Source organism: Pinus tabuliformis, chromosome 4_1, assembly GCF_031772625.1.
Source record: "Pinus tabuliformis cultivar Carrire ecotype Pingquan chromosome 4_1, CPIR1, whole genome shotgun sequence".
Classification (NCBI taxonomy): Eukaryota; Viridiplantae; Streptophyta; class Pinopsida; order Pinales; family Pinaceae; genus Pinus; species Pinus tabuliformis.
The window spans coordinates 44,810,467-44,827,388 of NC_142303.1; the positions used below are offsets into that span (position 1 = coordinate 44,810,467).

A 16,922-nucleotide genomic window follows, 5' to 3' on the forward strand; every position below is an offset into this window, starting at 1 on the left:
CTGTTCCTTTGTCTGTGCTGGATCATGGCTTGATGGAAAAACTTAGTGTTTCTTTCTCCTTTGCGTAACCAGTTTATCCTAGATTTTTGTCTCCACGGAATCTCTTCCTGTTCCCTTCTTTCTTCAAGTTGGCCTATTATTCTTCCTTCCTCTTTGCTTCTTTCCTCATCCCTCCCTTCTAGAATTATTTTTTGCTGTATTTCCTCCATTTCTTTCTCTAATTTTTGTTTTTCCTCCATGATTTTCCCAAACTCTTCCTTGTTCCATTTTTTTATTTTCCCTTTGAGTTCTTTGAGTTTCAGATGGATAGTATGCATCTTCCCGTTCCCTTTCACTTTACTCTGGGTCCACCATTCTTCTATTTTGTGTAAGAATTAAGGGTTTCTAAGCTAAAATGCCTCGAATCTGAATGGTTTCTTACCAGTGTTCTTCTTGATATCGATTTCCAATTTGATCGGCCAGTGGTCTGAGCCTAAAGCCGGCAGAATTTTAGCTTCTATAAACACATCCCGGTTCAAAATTTGTTCCGATAGAAGGAACCTGTCTAATCTAGAAGCAATTTGATTTCTTCCTCCCCTCCTATTGTTCCATGTGTGTACTCCATTAGTTGTAGGTATATCCACCAGCCTCTGTTCTGTGATCATCTCATTAAACTCCTCCATGTTTTGATCCGGTCTCCTTAAGCCACCTTTCTTTTCTTCTATCGTTCTAATCATATTAAAATCTCCTCCTACTATCCACAGTGTTCTAGGCAGAATTATTCTAATAGCTTGCATATCCTTGAGAAAGTCCTTCCATTCTCTTGGGATATGCGGTCCATAGACTCTTGAAATGAGTATTCGCTCCTCTGATCCTATCAATCTGAACAGGCCTGTGAGGATTCTGGGGAAGTTGATCCAATTTTCAAATAATACCTCCTCAGGGTTCCAGAGGATTGCCAGACCCCCTGCTGTTCCATCTGCATCTTGAGCCATTACCTCATATTGTAGTTTATTTCTTTTCATAATTTCTACCATCTGTTGATTCCTAATTTTTGTTTCCTGGATTATCATTATGCTTGGTTTATCTTTCTTCAGTATTTCCTTTAAGTACCTCTGCTTACCCTTACTATTTAGCCCTCTGATATTCCAGCTTGTGACTATCATTTATAACTTCTTTGGTGGTTGTTGAAATACCTCTGATAGAGGTATAACCCTTCCTGAATTTACCAATATTTCTCCAACTGCTTGTATGGTTTCATTTAATGTTCGTCTTCCTCTCTTTCTGCCCCCCTTGCCAGTACCGTCCATTCCCAGGCTCTGGTTCCCTTGCGTCCCTGCTTGATCCATTTGAATCTCTGAGGTGCTACCTTTCTTCTCCTTATATTTCTGGAATGTTTCTTTGTATAATTGTTTCTGTATTTCTGGGATAAATCTCTCATCTAAATTTTTCCATTCCTGAAGCAATTTCTTCATAATTCTTTCTTCTTCGTTCCCATTATCCTTTTGAGAGTCTGTTCCCATCTGCGTTTGCTTTGTTGTATTCCCCTGACTTTCTCCCATCTCTTCTTCCATCTCCCTGTTCTGAGTTATGCCCTGTTCTTTTGTCTCTTTTATAATTTCCATTGGCTCATTCTCATTATCTTCCCGTTCTTTCCTTTCTCCCTCGTTTTCGTCTTCCTCCACCTGGAGGACCTAAAACTTGTTTTGGTTTTCGACTACTATAGATTTTCCCTTCTGTTGGATCCTTATTCCTTCCTTGCCTGGTTTTTTTTTCCTTTGGACCTCCTGAAAGCCCTCATCCCCGGTATCCACTCCTTCTGTTCTCCTTTGTTCTTCAACCTGTGTCCTTGTTATTTCCGTTTCTTTGTTTAGTGGGCATTGCCTGTATAGATGTCCATACTCATGGCATCTTCTACACCTGAAGGGAATGTGCTCATAATCGATTGGTTGCTGCCATATTTCGTCATGGTATTCTAGCTCTATATACTCTGGCAGTGGCTCTGCTATATTCATGTAAATGCATATCCTTGCATACGAAGTATACTTTCCCCTCTTTGTTGACTCAACAACCTTAACAAAATTTTCGATTGAATTACCAATCCCTTCCAGAATATCAGGGTCCCAGAACTCCATTGGTAATCCGAATAATCTGACCCAGATGGGTGCTGCTAACAATTTCTCATTATCCGGGTTATACCTATCCTCCCAATGCCTCATGAATAAGCCCGCATTATTCATAAAGTATGGCCCTTCTTCAAAGGTTCTTTCCTTATCTTCTAGGTTTGCAAAAATGACTGTGAAAAAACCTTTTGCTCCTAGTTTTAAATCTATATGCCCTTTTGGCTTCCATCTTTGTTGTATCCATCTTGTTAAATCCTTTTCAGATGGCCAAAAACCAACAAACTTGCAAATCAAAGCATGGTCTCTCATATAGCATCTATAGTCTTCGAGTTTATTATTTGGTATTACGTACCTTGGTCTCTTCTGTGCTCTAGGTAAGCATCTGCCTCCAATTTTTTCTTGCCATCGGTTCCCCAACACTGGCGCATCTCCGCTATTCTCCTTCTGAGCCCCTTGCAGTCTGCTCCCGCTTGCTTCGCCTGCTATTACATTCTTAAAGGAGGGGATCTCTCCCCTCCCCTGTTTTCCTTCCATGGGTTCCTTCAGTCCCGACTATCTTTGTTTCACCCTTCCTTCGTATTTTAACCTCACAAAGATTATTTCCTGCTCCCGGTTAACCCTTTTGCTATTTCCCCATCTCCCGCTCCCGTCCGCCTTAGGCTCTACAAACCCTAGGCTTTCAAACCCTAACCCTCACTTTCTCCTCTCATCGCTTCCGGCTCCTCAAAGGCTTGAGGTCTTTTCATCAAATACACAAAGAGTACTTTTCATATAATACAACTAATAGGGATGAACTTAAGCGGAGCCAAGGATAGTCCTAGCTTTTTCGCAACCGGTCTGGCTCTCGGGATCCTACCCTAGCTCACCCACTTCATCACTGACCCCTTCCTCATGCTATCTCTTGCATTTTATCCTTTCTTTTGCATTCCCATTGCCAGTTCCATTCGGCTAAATCTGACCTTAGCTGCCCTCTATTTCCCCTACTCGACTGCATATATACTCTTCCACCACCTTGCCACAACTACCTGTTCACTCCCAGTTCTTGACCCTTCCCTTTAGCTATCATCTCCACAACTCGGACCGTTGTCCCCGCCACCTGTTCTTGACCTTTTTTCCAGCCAAAATCCAAATTCAAAACGAAGGCCCCAACACTTGTGCTAGAAGAAGTGCTCCTTAATGTTTTGAAGAGGGAGACCTTCAACATGGAAAAGGAAGGTCTACAACCTGTGGTGGTTTAAGGAAGTCCACCAACCAGAGGCATTCTTAGGGGCTTATGTACCTATGGTTGCAACTCTGAATTTGGGTATGGTTGTCTCTAGATGTAGGCTCATGCAACAAGTTTAGGTTGTGGATCAGGCTCACTTGATGTATCCTTGAAACTCGTAAATGACCATCAATTCTGCCCCAACAGATACAAGGCGAGAATATGAAGGGATGTCCACAGAAATAATTTTCAATATTTGAGAACAAATCGTGTGGTATGATTTAAATATCTTCTTGGTTGTTGAAGCCCAATGCAAGGAAAGGATCCATCCAAGGTGAATATTTGTTCTTGCAGGGGGCTAGTTTCTGAAGTATCTATTTTAAGAATGAGTGTGCTGACCACAATGCTCAAACAGATGAGGATCGAAATAGTGTTATTTCACATGACTGACTCTGTCACATTTTCGGAATTTCACAATCTGTTGTTGTGGAGGAGGATCAGGGACAAGTGAATATGAACTATCGTGAAAAAACCAAACACTATGAAACTGGATGGGCTTGGAGTAGTCTAGAGTGTGAAGAGAAACCTCATTATCATATCCAAGACTTGTTTTATGCTTTTTGTTGACAACCTCTTCCCAACATCTGATGATGGGCTTGGGAAGTGCAAACTAAATTTCCACACCTGCATGCAAATTTGCTCCTAAAATGGGCATATCATGATACTTGACCTCAACTTTACTGACATGGTCATGTGTTGTTTGTTGATGGGTGTTTATATTAATCTCAAAGAGAGGGTTGTTCTGCACAAAAAAAAGTTCAGAATGATGTGTTTTGTGTTGTAACTCATCTTGTTGAAGTTGTGATTCAAGCTACAAAAATTCAATCTTTTCCTATGCGTGTTGTAGACATGATCGAATGTCGACAAGAGTGTCTTTACTTATTTGGACTGTGTTATGAATAGTAAACACCATTAGTTTTCTTAATATCTCTAAAAAATCATTGAGTTTGGTCATTGTCTCAGTAAACATAAATGGCTCAAATGACTTCAACTAGAAATAAACCATTATCAGTTCCAAAAGATTCTTTTATTATGGCTTCAATAAAAAGAAATACCAAAAACTTGAGGTGGAGTTGGGCCCAAAATAATTAAAATACTTAGAACACACATGCAACTATAGCTTCCCTGGGTCAAAGGATGAACACTACCATTGAAAATTTTGTTCCAAGTTTGTATGCTCCAATATGTAGTTGGATTTGATTATGAAATAAAAAAAACAACCTTCACCACAATTCACTGCATATGTAATTCAACTCATACATATTCCACGGAACATGTCATTTAATACATATAGTTCATGGCATAAACAATTCACAAATTTTACAAACCAATGGCATATAAAATCAACAACCAATGGACTAGATATAGTCAATGGCTTTCACAAACCAAAGGCAATGATGGCATTCTTAATAATGTTTCTCAAAGAAAACCTGTAAATATACGTTTCTTAGTTAATGGGCGTCCATTTAGGAAACTGGTCAAGAATCTATGACACAACAAACCAAACCTCACATATCGTGAATATGCATCAATGGGGAAGACCTCCCAATGGTTGATGACCCATGATAATATCTAAATAATGTTGTGCCTAGAGAATTGGAGATGGAAGCCACAACCCTATTTTCTATGGTATCTTTAAGATCATTTTGAAGCCTCAAAAATCGTTGCGAAAACATGGGGGAAAACCACCTGGTCTGGACCTTGAAAGCAACTCCTTTTTAGTTTGGTATAGTGGCTCTAACTAGGGATAATTGGACCAATTTCCAAGAAAAGATTTGATAGTGTTGGTGGGATGATATATGATGTAACATGAAATGATTAAGCTAAGTGTAATCTAATCTAACTTCTAAACACATGCATATATCCTAATTTAACATTATTTAACTATAAGTATACCCGGGAATCAAATACAATATGCGATCTACAATGATTTCTTATAACAATTGGTAATAAAGACCATTCAAATGCAACAAGAAATTAAATCGTTTTGGATAAATAGTTAGACAAAACGATTGAGAAAAATATATCACATATAAAATCATTCATGTATTCAAAATGGAATGAGAGCTAACATCATATAGAAGTGCAATAATGCTAAAACTATAATTCAGACTTTCATACATAAAACAATTGAAAGAAGAAGTATTTCTTAATACATAAATAAAACATGATCATAAGATAAAAGTACCATATATGATAAGTCCTACTCATGTGCTTCAACAATATTGATTCAGTTTCAATCAACTCAACACATTCTAAGAGTACAAAAGTGAATTTCAGTAGAGCATGCTAGATATTTAAAAGAAAATAGATCCTGTTCCATTCATTTCATCAAAACCTCCTCAAAAGTAAAGAAGTGCAATTTTATGAAAAGTGTTTTTGATCAAAGTTCTGGAACCCTCTCTAAATGCATGAGAGGGGTTTATATACTAAATTATATGTCTTAAAATTGATTATTACAAAAATAACTGAGGAGGTTTCAAACAACCTTCCTCAGAATATGAAAAAATAAAACTAAAAGAAAAATAAATTAATGACTAACTCCTTTGAACTTGATCTCTAAGGTCACAAATATCAGTCATGGGCTTGAGCTGAGGTGGTTGTCTGATCACAAATTTTAACTACCCAAAAAATATGGCATCTGTCAGTGCTGGCACCATCTTTTGTGTAGAGGTTGTTAAACATCTTAGAGTCATCCACTAGCTGTGTGGTTTTATTAGAAACTGCCAGTATGCTTCCCAATTCAGCCTGTTTAACTGTTTGATTGCCTCCTTTTCTTGCGCTACCTATTTCCACTGTTGCTCTAGTTGTTTAACATTCAGAAGGAACCCTGGTACACACTCCTTGACAAGATTGATGCCATGAATATTTTCGTTAATGGCTTCTATTATGCTGTTTGTTGTTGTTTCTGTTATCATTGTTGCCCTTTCTGCCTATTTCAACTGAGAATCCAAATCCGTGAACATAATATCTTTATGAGACTCTTCTAGCTTTGGTAGGTCAACCTTTCTCCCATCCTTTGATTCTTGCCAAGTGATAAATTCAGAAACCCTTTTGTGGATTTCGTCATACTCAAACCTCATATCAATAACTTGGTTTGTTAATTTATCACTGGTCTCGCAATAAGGATTTATCTACGAGATTTTCTAGCAAAATACTTCCTTTTGCTGCATTAGTAGGGATTTGCGGATTGTCTTTAAGTTTATCTATCATGGCTTGTATCTGTGAATCCTCTTCTGCTAAGTTGGCTTAATGTTGTATTCTCATCTGTTCGAATTCTCTATGGAGCTGGGCTACTTGTAATTCTCCTTGTTGATTGGATTTTTCTTGGGCTAATTGTTGTTATAGCAGCAAAATTCTCTGTTCCTTTTCCTTGAGTAGCATTTGGACCTCTGTCGCCTTGTCAATAGTTGTTGCGGAATAAGTTCCTGCGAATTGCGACAGCTTTGTGAGATTCTCAGATGGGTCAATAGGCGAGTCCTTCCATACTGTTAGGTTCCTATAAATTATAGGATCTCAAGGTGATTGAGTATTTTGTATTTGTAATTTTATATCGTACATAAATTTCAATATTCAAAGGATTTACAAAAATATATGAAAAAATAAAATGAAAAGAGGGTATGTTAAAAAAAAAGAAAAGAAATAAGAACCCCACAAAAGAAAAATAGAAATTAATCTGAAAAGTGCTACAAGTGTAAATTCCACTACTGATAAGTTAGTTCTTTTAGTTCATTATCAAATAAGGTTGTGTGCAAATTGTTTTTGAATGCCACAATGACTAAATTTCTTTTCAAATCATACAGTTTAATCATGATTGAACAAAATTTCAATTTCTGTTGAATAGGTTAGTGAATAAAGATTTACCAGACAGTTTAATCTTGGCAAATCAGCAGCTAAGTAGAAATAAAATTGATTCAATAGTTTAATCTGAATCAATGGTGAGATAAGTGATAGGATAAGGTATATTTTCATAAAAAAAGTTCTCTGGGTCTACTAGTTTAAATGCACCCTGCAAAGCAAGAAGAAAAAATGTTAGCTTAGAAAAAGAATTGAAATGAAAGGGTAGGTAGAAATAGAATGATGATTCCAGGAAAAGCATGAAAATTTTATCCTAAGTCAAATGTTAAAGATTATTTTCATGCATATGAGAAAAGAAAAGGGATAAAGGTTTTGTTCTAAGGTTCATTTGCCTGCTCCACCATATGCCCATCACATCACGATAAATCCTCCCCACCTTTCACCTCATTTGAACTCCGCATTTCATATCCAACGAATTATATTATGTTTTGGCCCCCCCTCACCATCTGAACTTTAACGTCGGGGTGGGGTAGTGGGGGTCCAAAATGAACGGTATTGAAGCTTGGACCCACTATGACGTGGCACCATCCTATGTTTTCGCACCCCCCTTTTCCAAAACTGTTAACCACCTCCCCTCCTTTGAAAACTATTTTCCCCACCATATAAAACCCCTTCCCTATCCATTACACTCCCACCAATCCCCCTTCTCCACCTCATCTATCCGTTACTCCCGCCAACCACATCCACGCCCTCCAAATCAAACTGTTAAGTAATTTAATTACTTAACTGTTATAGACATTTTTGGGCACTGCAACCCCAAGCATAAAATTTCCATAAACCAAGGGCTCCTAATTCCCTAAAAGTGTTGTTCTAACCCCTAAAGGAACAAGGTCAACTGATTTCAGCTTCTCCCAGAAGTTCTCCATGAAAAACTGCTCAGAACTGGTCAAAACAGGATCATTTCACCTGCTCCATAGGAAAAGTGCGTTGCATCTCACCTAAGTACACTCTGTGGGTGCGTTGCATTTCAAAAAGCCCTTCTATGGGGTGTGATGGGCGAGAAGTGACAAATGGCAGTGTCAATCCGCGAGGTGGAGAGGCATGGAATCTTCCAGAAACTTCTCCTGTGACACTTGCCTCTCTGAATTCGACCAAGGATGAGTAAGAGATCATCAATCTCCAAGTGGAAGCAAGAACTATCAGAGGGAAGACACTAATCAAATCACAAGCTGACTCATCTCCCTTACAGATATCTATATATGGATCCCTCATCCCAGAGATCCAGGGGCTGGAATTTTGCATCTTGTAAGGAATTGCTGTTGGTTTCTTGAGACAACATCATAGTGTTGGGTGATCTAAGATTTGTATGAGGTGAAGAAGGGCTTACTTGCTGAGAGGATGATGCTGGGTCAGAACAACTAGTTGTAACTCCCTTGGCTCTTTCTTGATTATCAATAAAAGCTATTCAAGTTTTCCTCCATACTCTTGTGTCATTTATGTTTTATGCATTTGTATGGTCAATTTACATCTGATCCTAGATTGTTTATGATAATAGATCCATGTTCTTGTATAGTGTTATGCTACTTTGAGTCTACAGGTACTCTGTGAAGCTGGGTGCACAAGGAAGAAAGTGGCAAAGGACTATCAGAAAAGAGAGGAATCGAACTAGGAGCCAAGCGCAAGACAGAGGTTGGTCTCCTCTATTCTTCTCTCATCTATCTTTCATAAAGGAAAAATGAAAGTAGCTTTACTTTGTTTGTTTCTAAGGTAGCTACCACACCTTAGTGGGATAAGCAGTTCTGTATAGACACTTTTCCCTGTAACAAAATGGCGACTCCACTGGGGAGCGACTAGGTTGTTTGTTTATCTACCTTGTTGTTTATTTTATAAACTTATAGACGGAGCCTGAAGTTGAGCCAGGTAGCTTTCGAACTGCATTTGCTATGCAAATGCAAAGTAGATAAATACCACTTTAGTCAATCTCCAGGTTTTGTTTATGAATTAAACAACTGATTTACAAACTCTCTAATTGCCCTTGTGGTGGCTCTAGTAACCTCCTTGGATCTACCCCTGTTGTTGATATACTGATTACCACTTGCTCGGCCAAAATCACGGAACTGAACTGCAAACTGTGACCCGGAACCCAAACAAAGTCTCATCCCTGGCCTAGCGCAGTCTTTGTTCTGTGAATCTGAACTTCAGCGCACTTCCCGAGTGTAGTAGGTGTGCTGCATTTCAAATTCACTGTGTTACAGGTGCGCTGATCAGACTAGACATTGTTCCTGAATGTTGGTTTCTGTTCATTATTTTCAGTTCTATTCATGAATTTGCTGCCTGTAATTAGTATACCTCTGTTTGAAACCCCTTTCCTTACTGATATTCCGCCTCCATTGTGCAAAGAACTGTAAATGTTTTTGTGTATTTGTTGAGTCATTTTCAGTTCTCATTTGCAAAAAAGTAACGTAATTGTACTGTCGTTTCTTGATTTGAAAGTGTCGCAAGTGTCGTTTTCAGTCATAGAAGAGAGTCTGATTGCTCTTGATAGTTGATTACCCTGTTACTATTGTATTTGATCTGAATTTATAGTTTTTCTAGTGTCAAAAGCAAGTATTCATTTCCAAATCGCAAAGTGTTGTGATTGTCTTCATTTTTTGATTTTGAAAAGAAACTTGTTAGTAATTGTCGCTTGAAAAGTAATTTAGATTTGCGCATTAGCTTTCTTTTTATCATTCACATATTAAGAAGGCTGAAAACAAATACATGCATGTGCATTTGCATTTAGACTGTTTGATTGGTTTGATTTAGGACAGTGCATATAGAGTGTGCTCTTTGCTCTTTGTTGAAAGAATTCTGTCTTTCTTTCCTTAGTAGCTAGGATTTTCATTGCACAAAGAAGATAAAAGATAGTTCATCATCTTAGATTTCATTTTAGGAATTGTACATCTACATCACGTGGTGAACCTGAAAGGAAAATTTCTTAAGCAAGATCAATTATAAAATAAATTTAATGAATCTAACAACGCTTTGGAACCTAACGCACAACATCTAGAAGTCTAGGCTAGAGACGTATTCTGGCGTTGTAAAGCCTAGTAACTATTGTTCTCACTGTTGGTTGGGTGATTCCTCCACTTTGAGACGATAAGTGCAAGTGCGGACTTGTGCTCCCATGTACCATCGAGTATATTTTGGGAGACCACAATAGGCTTAATCCTTTATCCATAGGAAGCCGTGTCTGCCGCCCTATCGATCACAATGCACTGAACACAACATTCGGGAAGATTGACTGCCGTACTGTAAAAAGTATTCTGCAGTTTTGTGATTGGTTTGGTAATCCCTCTGCCTAGATTTCCAGAGTAGTCCCTTTCATTCCTTTTCAGACTCCTTAACGGAAAAGGTCCATCTGAGCACTTGTCACTTCAGGCTCATTAAAAATCAAAGGCGACTAGAGTCATATTTTGTTTTTTCTCGACTCTTAAAAATTGAAAAAACAAGTTGTGTCAAAGCGTCTAAAATTTATCTAATTCGGAAACATACTTCCCCTTAATTTTTAGTTGATCGAGTAATCCGCAATCGTGGAAGAAAGTCAATTGAAACCCCGTCGTTCGCGGAGGCTTACGAGTCAACTTTCTTTGTCTCCGGAATCGAAACTATTACGGACAAAGCGAACTCGTTTAACCAGTTCCAAATCTCCTGGTAAAGTTAGAACAAGTGTTCCAACAACATCAGAGACTCCGGTTACTCCAAACATTTCTGGTATCCCTGCTTTTACAGAAGAAGTTCAGCAGCCACCGAAGGACAGTAGTACTGATCCTAGTCTGAGGGTAAACAGTTGCATCACTAAACCAGTTCCATCTACAACCGGTTCGGAGAGTGTTGTCCCCCAAACATCTGTCGCTGCAGATTCTATACTTTCTTCAGCACCAGAAATATTCTACGGACCTGACGGTCTACCTCTTCCACCTGGTCTGATTTCTATAGAAGAGATTATGGAGGATCCTCCATCTAGTACTCCATCACAATTTGGAGTCGGGATCACTCTGTATCCTTCTTCATCAGAAATTAGTCTACCTTCAGTGGAAGCTCCTGTAGAATCGCTAGGTAATCTTTTGGATAGACTAGAAATGTCTGAACAAACATCAACATCTAGGACTGTGTCGTCTGACACAGCGACGGCAGAACTTCCTACTATCACTCCAACAATGTTCGCCAGTATACCATTTGTCCCAACTAGCTCTCAATCGCTAGAAGGAGCCCACTCAGGGGCTATTTCGATGGTATGGTCCATTCCTGTTTGTTCATCCGGAATAATATCCGGAAACTCTTATGTTGAGTCTCAACAAATTGATCCATTTGGAGGTCAATTTGTGCAGTCCAGTCCTCAAGGGCAAACCATTCCCTTAAGTACTGGATTACCGCCATATGGGGGGTAGTATACCCTTTCATTGTCCCCTCCGAGAGGACAGCCCTACGGGGGTTCACAACAAAATTCGGGTTATGCTGGAATTACGTCAAGCGGTTGGGTACCGATACTACCTCAACAACCAAGAGTTGTATATTCGATGCAACAATGTTTACCTATGTCAAGTATACCAACTACGCCAGCTATTGTGACGGTGTCGCAAGTACAAGCGCTGCCTGTTGTATGCCAACCTCAGGTTTCTCAGGTTGTAATGCAACAGCCTCTTGACCCTGTGACTCAACCACAATCGTCGACTAGTGGAATGACACAGGTTCAAACAGGTACAATTACCCCTCATCTTGGTCAAACAATTAGTATCGGGCAACAGCACATGGCTTCACAGCCATGGCTAGTGCAATACCAACAACCGCAGTTACAACAAGTATACCAAGGTTCTGAGCAACAAATCTTTGCAAATAGTGGGCAACCGTATATTCAAAACATTCACAATCAACCATTCTACAATGGTCATGCCCACCAACCTTACCAAAGTTACCAGCATCAAATGCATTATGCTGGTATGCAAAGACCAACTGCTCAGGTGATCCCATCTTATCTTGGGTATGCTTCGCCTAACCTGAACCAACAGTTACCCTTTGTGGCGACTTTAGAGTTACTTGATTTAAATCGGTTAACAAACGATCCAATCGCTTACACCCCTTGGTGGCCAATGATTCCGCATAAACTTCCATCAGATATTCCTAAATTTAATGGAAATACGGGTGAATATCCGTCGAATCATGTGATGACCTTTCATCTGTGGTGTTCATCAAACACCCTAAATGATGATTCGATTAGGCTTCGCCTTTTTCAAAGGACGTTAACTGGTCCGGCAGCAAAATGGTATATCGAATTGCCTAGAGCTTCATTTGACAACTTCAGTACCCTAGCCACAACCTTTTTAACCCATTTTCAGTTACCAATAAGGTACGAAACGGGAACAGAACTTCTTACCAATTTCAAACAAACAACGGCCACTCACATATCTGATCATATACATGAGTGGCGACGTCGTCGTAGAATGGTAAAAATGTATGTTCCTGATCAGTTTTTAGCTGAATGGTTTATTAAGTCATTATTGCCTTCCATCACGGAAGATGTGGAAAAAGGGGGAGTCATCACCGAAGAGCAAGTTATCACTCGTGCACAATATTTGGACTTGATTTATACTCAGTCTGGCACGCTCTACGATAAAATACCTGATGCTCCTAGACCAGAATTCTCGGTTCCCCCTCCTCCTAAATCAAATAATGACTCTCATGCCAGCGATGGTGTGATTGGCACGACAGAGACGAAATCGACAAAGGCTACATCTAAAAAGGCCCGTAATATTTTTGGTCAAAATGCAAAAGAGGAACTTCTTGCCTCGGAAGTAAATGCCGTCTCGATAGATAAAGGCAAAGAAACCAAGCAACCAGGAGGCAAGAAGAAAAACAAAGGGAAGAAGAAGAAACAGGAGGAATCATCACTTGAAAAATCTTCTACAAACCCTTCTGGAAATAGGAAACCAAATCATCCATACTTTATATGCGATGAGGATCATTGGACATCAGATTGTCCGTATAAAGCTGAGCTTAAAAAATTCTTCAAGAATACAAAGACCTCAATAGTATTAACTGATCCGTTTCCAAATCTAGGAACAAATCTGGTTGACAGTGGAAATGCTTCCCCATCTCAAGTACTGATGTTGTCGGTTTCCAAACAGCAAAATGATGCTTTGATATCGACAAGGAACAAAGATTACGGGAATCCATGGCTATCGAACAACAAGGATAAATATCAACCTAGTAGTTCGACAACAACTTTGATAGAAGTTGCGCCGCCCATCATTCCTGAGTTGAAAATAAAACCGCCAAAGGGAGTAGTACACAAGTCGACGTTTAATCCTCATGCTAGAGCAGCACAACATTATAATATAGTGGAAGATTTGGCCCAATCGCTATCCGCTATGTCGACGCTTGAGGTACTGCAAAATTGCCCATCCCAAAAGTAGGCTTTATTATCAGCCATTGGTGGGAAAGACCCAAAGGATTCCAATCTTGTATCCTTTGATCACAAAGGATACGATCCTCAGTTACCAACTCAAATAGCTTTCCTCGTTCAAGTGAAAGCCCTCAACAAAACTGTTCATCGAACAATTATTGATGAGGGGGCATCTACATGTATTATGTCGATGAGTTGCTGGAAAACTTTAGGATCTCCAACCTTGTCGCAATCTTCAACAACATTAAAAGCATTTGACGGACGAACATATACCCCATATGGTATTCTAAGTAACTTGAAGGTGGAACTAGGAGGGAAAACAATAGAAATAGATGTTGAAGTAATCGACGGAAATCTCGATTACAACATCCTACTGGGAAGACCATGGATATATGCTATGGCTGTTGTTGTGTCAACCTATTTTAGGAAGATTGCATTTCCCTTTCAAGGAGGAATTACAATCGTTGATCAACAAAACTTCTTCCGCAATGGTTCTCAAGTTACGGGAAGCATTCCAATGATCCATGGAAGCCCCCATTCGCTTCAAAATATCGGAGTAGGCCTACTAAAAGACCCTATATTAATGGGAACTTTTGCCCTTCCACCTCTAATCAATTTGGCGGAAGTAGCATCGGTAGGAACCTGCAATATGATATCTTCAATTAAAAAGATCTCAGAAAATGATATCAACATGGATCATGCGCAGGTATTGCCTCCAAGCCCAACAGAAATATTGTAGCAATCAATTTTCCTAGCATGGGAGGCAAACCCAAATCAACGCTCATCAAGCGTTTGGATAGATAGGTCTAAGGAATATGGCACCCCTTCAGATCCTTGGTCGCAAGTGCATGTCATCGACGAAGGAATTGTTCAATCAATGGTAATTGAAGGGGAACCATGGGAAGATTACCACCATCGTTCCCTTCTATCAGATTGCAAAGAAAATACTCCTCATGACCTTTATCATCCTTCAGTTTTTGATTTTCTATCAAATACTATAAACACGGTGGATTCCGAGCGAAACTTGTCCAACATTGAAGAGACTATCGCCATAAATATCTCGACCAAAACAAATGTTGTAGAGAATATTTATGTTGGCAAATGTTGTTCTCCTTCAGAACTGGAAATATATAATGCTCTTTTTCGCGAATTCAAAGATGTCTTTGCTTGGTCATATAATGAAATGCCAGGCATTGACTCGAGTATCGTTGAACATGAAATCAAGATGTATCCAGATGTCAAACCAGTACGAAAATGGCTACGACAGGTGCACCCCAAGAAAGCCGCTGCCATCAAGGCAGAAGTTGAAAAACTTCTCCATGCTGGTTTCATTTACCCGGTTCCTCTGACCGATTAGGTATCGAATATTGTCCCTGTTATGAAAAAACAAGGGATGATTAGAGTGTGCGTCAATTATAGGGATGTAAATCAAGCTTGTCCAAAAGACAACTACCCTACACCCTTCATTGACCAAATAATTGATGAATGCACCGGATGTGAAATCTTTTCATTTATGGATGGATTCTCCGGGTATAATCAAATAAATATCCGCCCACAAGACCCGTCAAAGACTGCATTTATTTGTCCGTGGGGCACATTCGCATATCAAAAATTACCCTTTGGTTTAAAGAACGCAGGGGCAACATTTCAGAGGGCAATGAATTATGCCTTCCATGACATCAAAAACATCGTTCAACCGTACCTCGACGACCTTCCGGCTCATTCGCGAAAGCAGACTGATCATCCGTAGCATTTAAGAGCGATATTTCTACATTGCCGACACTACAATATACAACTCAATCCACACAAATGCGTGTTCTGTGTCAGTTTTTCTCGTTTACTTGGCTTTTTAGTCTCGAAAGACGGGATTCATATCGACCCATGTAAGGTTCAGGCAATCATAAATTTTCCTCCACCTTCGAATTTGCTTCAGATTCAGAAACTCCAAGGGAAAGCAAACTTTCTGAGGAGGTTCATTCCAAATTACGCGAAATTTGCTAAAGGTTATACACGTCTTTTGAAAAGGGAAGTACCCTTCGTCTGGGATCAGGTTGCGCAAGCTTCCTTTGAGCTTTAAAAGAATCCCTAATGAAAGCATCATTAATGGACGCTCCTGATTATCAAAAAGACTTTAACCTGTATCTGGCTGCAGTGGATACAACCATCGCAATGGTTTTAGTTCAAGAAGACAACGGAATTGAACATCCTATATATTATTTAAGTAAGAACTTAAATGATACAGAAAGAAAATATTCTTATGTTGAAAAGCTAGCGCTCGCAACTGTTCAAGCGATACAGAGATTTTGACACTATGTCCTCTTTCGAAAAACTACTATTCTATCAGATTGCAACCCCATGACTTATATATTGTCGCGACAGTTGCTGGGGGGAAAGTATTCAAAATGGATATCAATTCTACAAGAGTTTGATCTGGAATTTGTAAAATCCAAGTCAAAGAAAGCTCTGGTTTTCGCAGAATTATTATGCGATCTCCCATCGTCGTCCAACGATGAAACATCCGAAGAAACGATTGTGGACAAAAATTTGTTTCTGATATCTTCAAGCAATCTGTGGTATGGGGATATAATCATTTATCTCCAAACCCAAAAATATAGGCCCAATACCTCCCGCTCCGAACAAAAACGTATTCGATACCAATCAAAAGACTACATGATCATCGGTGATACACTTTACCATCGTGGTGTCGATACAGTTCTACGGAGGTGCCTCACCCATGAGGAGGCTGAAAAAGTCCTGAATGATTGCCATTCAGGCGCATGTGGGGGTCATCAATCCGGTTACGCTACAGTGCAAAAAATTATACGAGCAGAATACTTCAGGCCAACAATGTTCAAAGATTGCATAACCGCAGTCAGAAGTTGCCATGCCTGTTAAATTTTCGATAGCAAAACCAGAAGACCACCCGCACCTCTGCAGCCAATAGTTGCTGTTGGGCCATTCGCCAAATGGGGCATCGATTTCATGACATGTAACCCCACCTCGACCGGGGGGCATGGGTATATCATAGTCGCAGTTGACTATTTTACCAAATTGGCCGAGGCGATGCCTACATTAGATAATACTGGTGAAATAGCTCCCCTCTTCTTTTTCAATCATGTAGTCGCCAGATTCGGCGTCCCACAAGCTATAGTCACAGATCATGGATCGCATTTTCGCAATCACATGATGGTCGAATTAGCTGCCAAATTAGGGTTGTCTCACGACAGCTCTACTCCATATTTCCCACAAGCCAATGGACAAGTTGAAACAATCAACAAGGTCCTGAAGCGCATGCTGCAAAGGATGATTGGAGTTC

At 39.6% G+C, this 16,922-nt stretch overlaps 2 protein-coding genes across 2 annotated transcripts; both read right to left on the reverse strand.

The window, feature by feature from the left end:
• Positions 1–389: 389 nt before the first annotated feature.
• LOC149174096 (uncharacterized) lies at positions 390–974 on the reverse strand. The gene has a single exon (XM_089420738.1). It carries the CDS (start codon positions 972–974, stop codon positions 390–392), a length of 585 nt encoding a protein of 194 aa, XP_089276864.1.
• A 699-nt stretch (positions 975–1,673) lies between these two features.
• On the reverse strand, positions 1,674–2,636 carry LOC149174097 (uncharacterized). The gene has a single exon (XM_089420739.1). It carries the CDS (start codon positions 2,634–2,636, stop codon positions 1,674–1,676), a length of 963 nt encoding a protein of 320 aa, XP_089276865.1.
• Between the last annotated feature and the right edge of the window lie 14,286 nt (positions 2,637–16,922).

Coding starts and splice junctions, on each gene's coding strand:
- LOC149174096 (XM_089420738.1), bottom strand. CDS start 974: ATGGCTCAAGATGCAGATGGAACAGCAGGGGGTCTGGCAATCCTCTGG.
- LOC149174097 (XM_089420739.1), bottom strand. CDS start 2,636: ATGGAAGGAAAACAGGGGAGGGGAGAGATCCCCTCCTTTAAGAATGTA.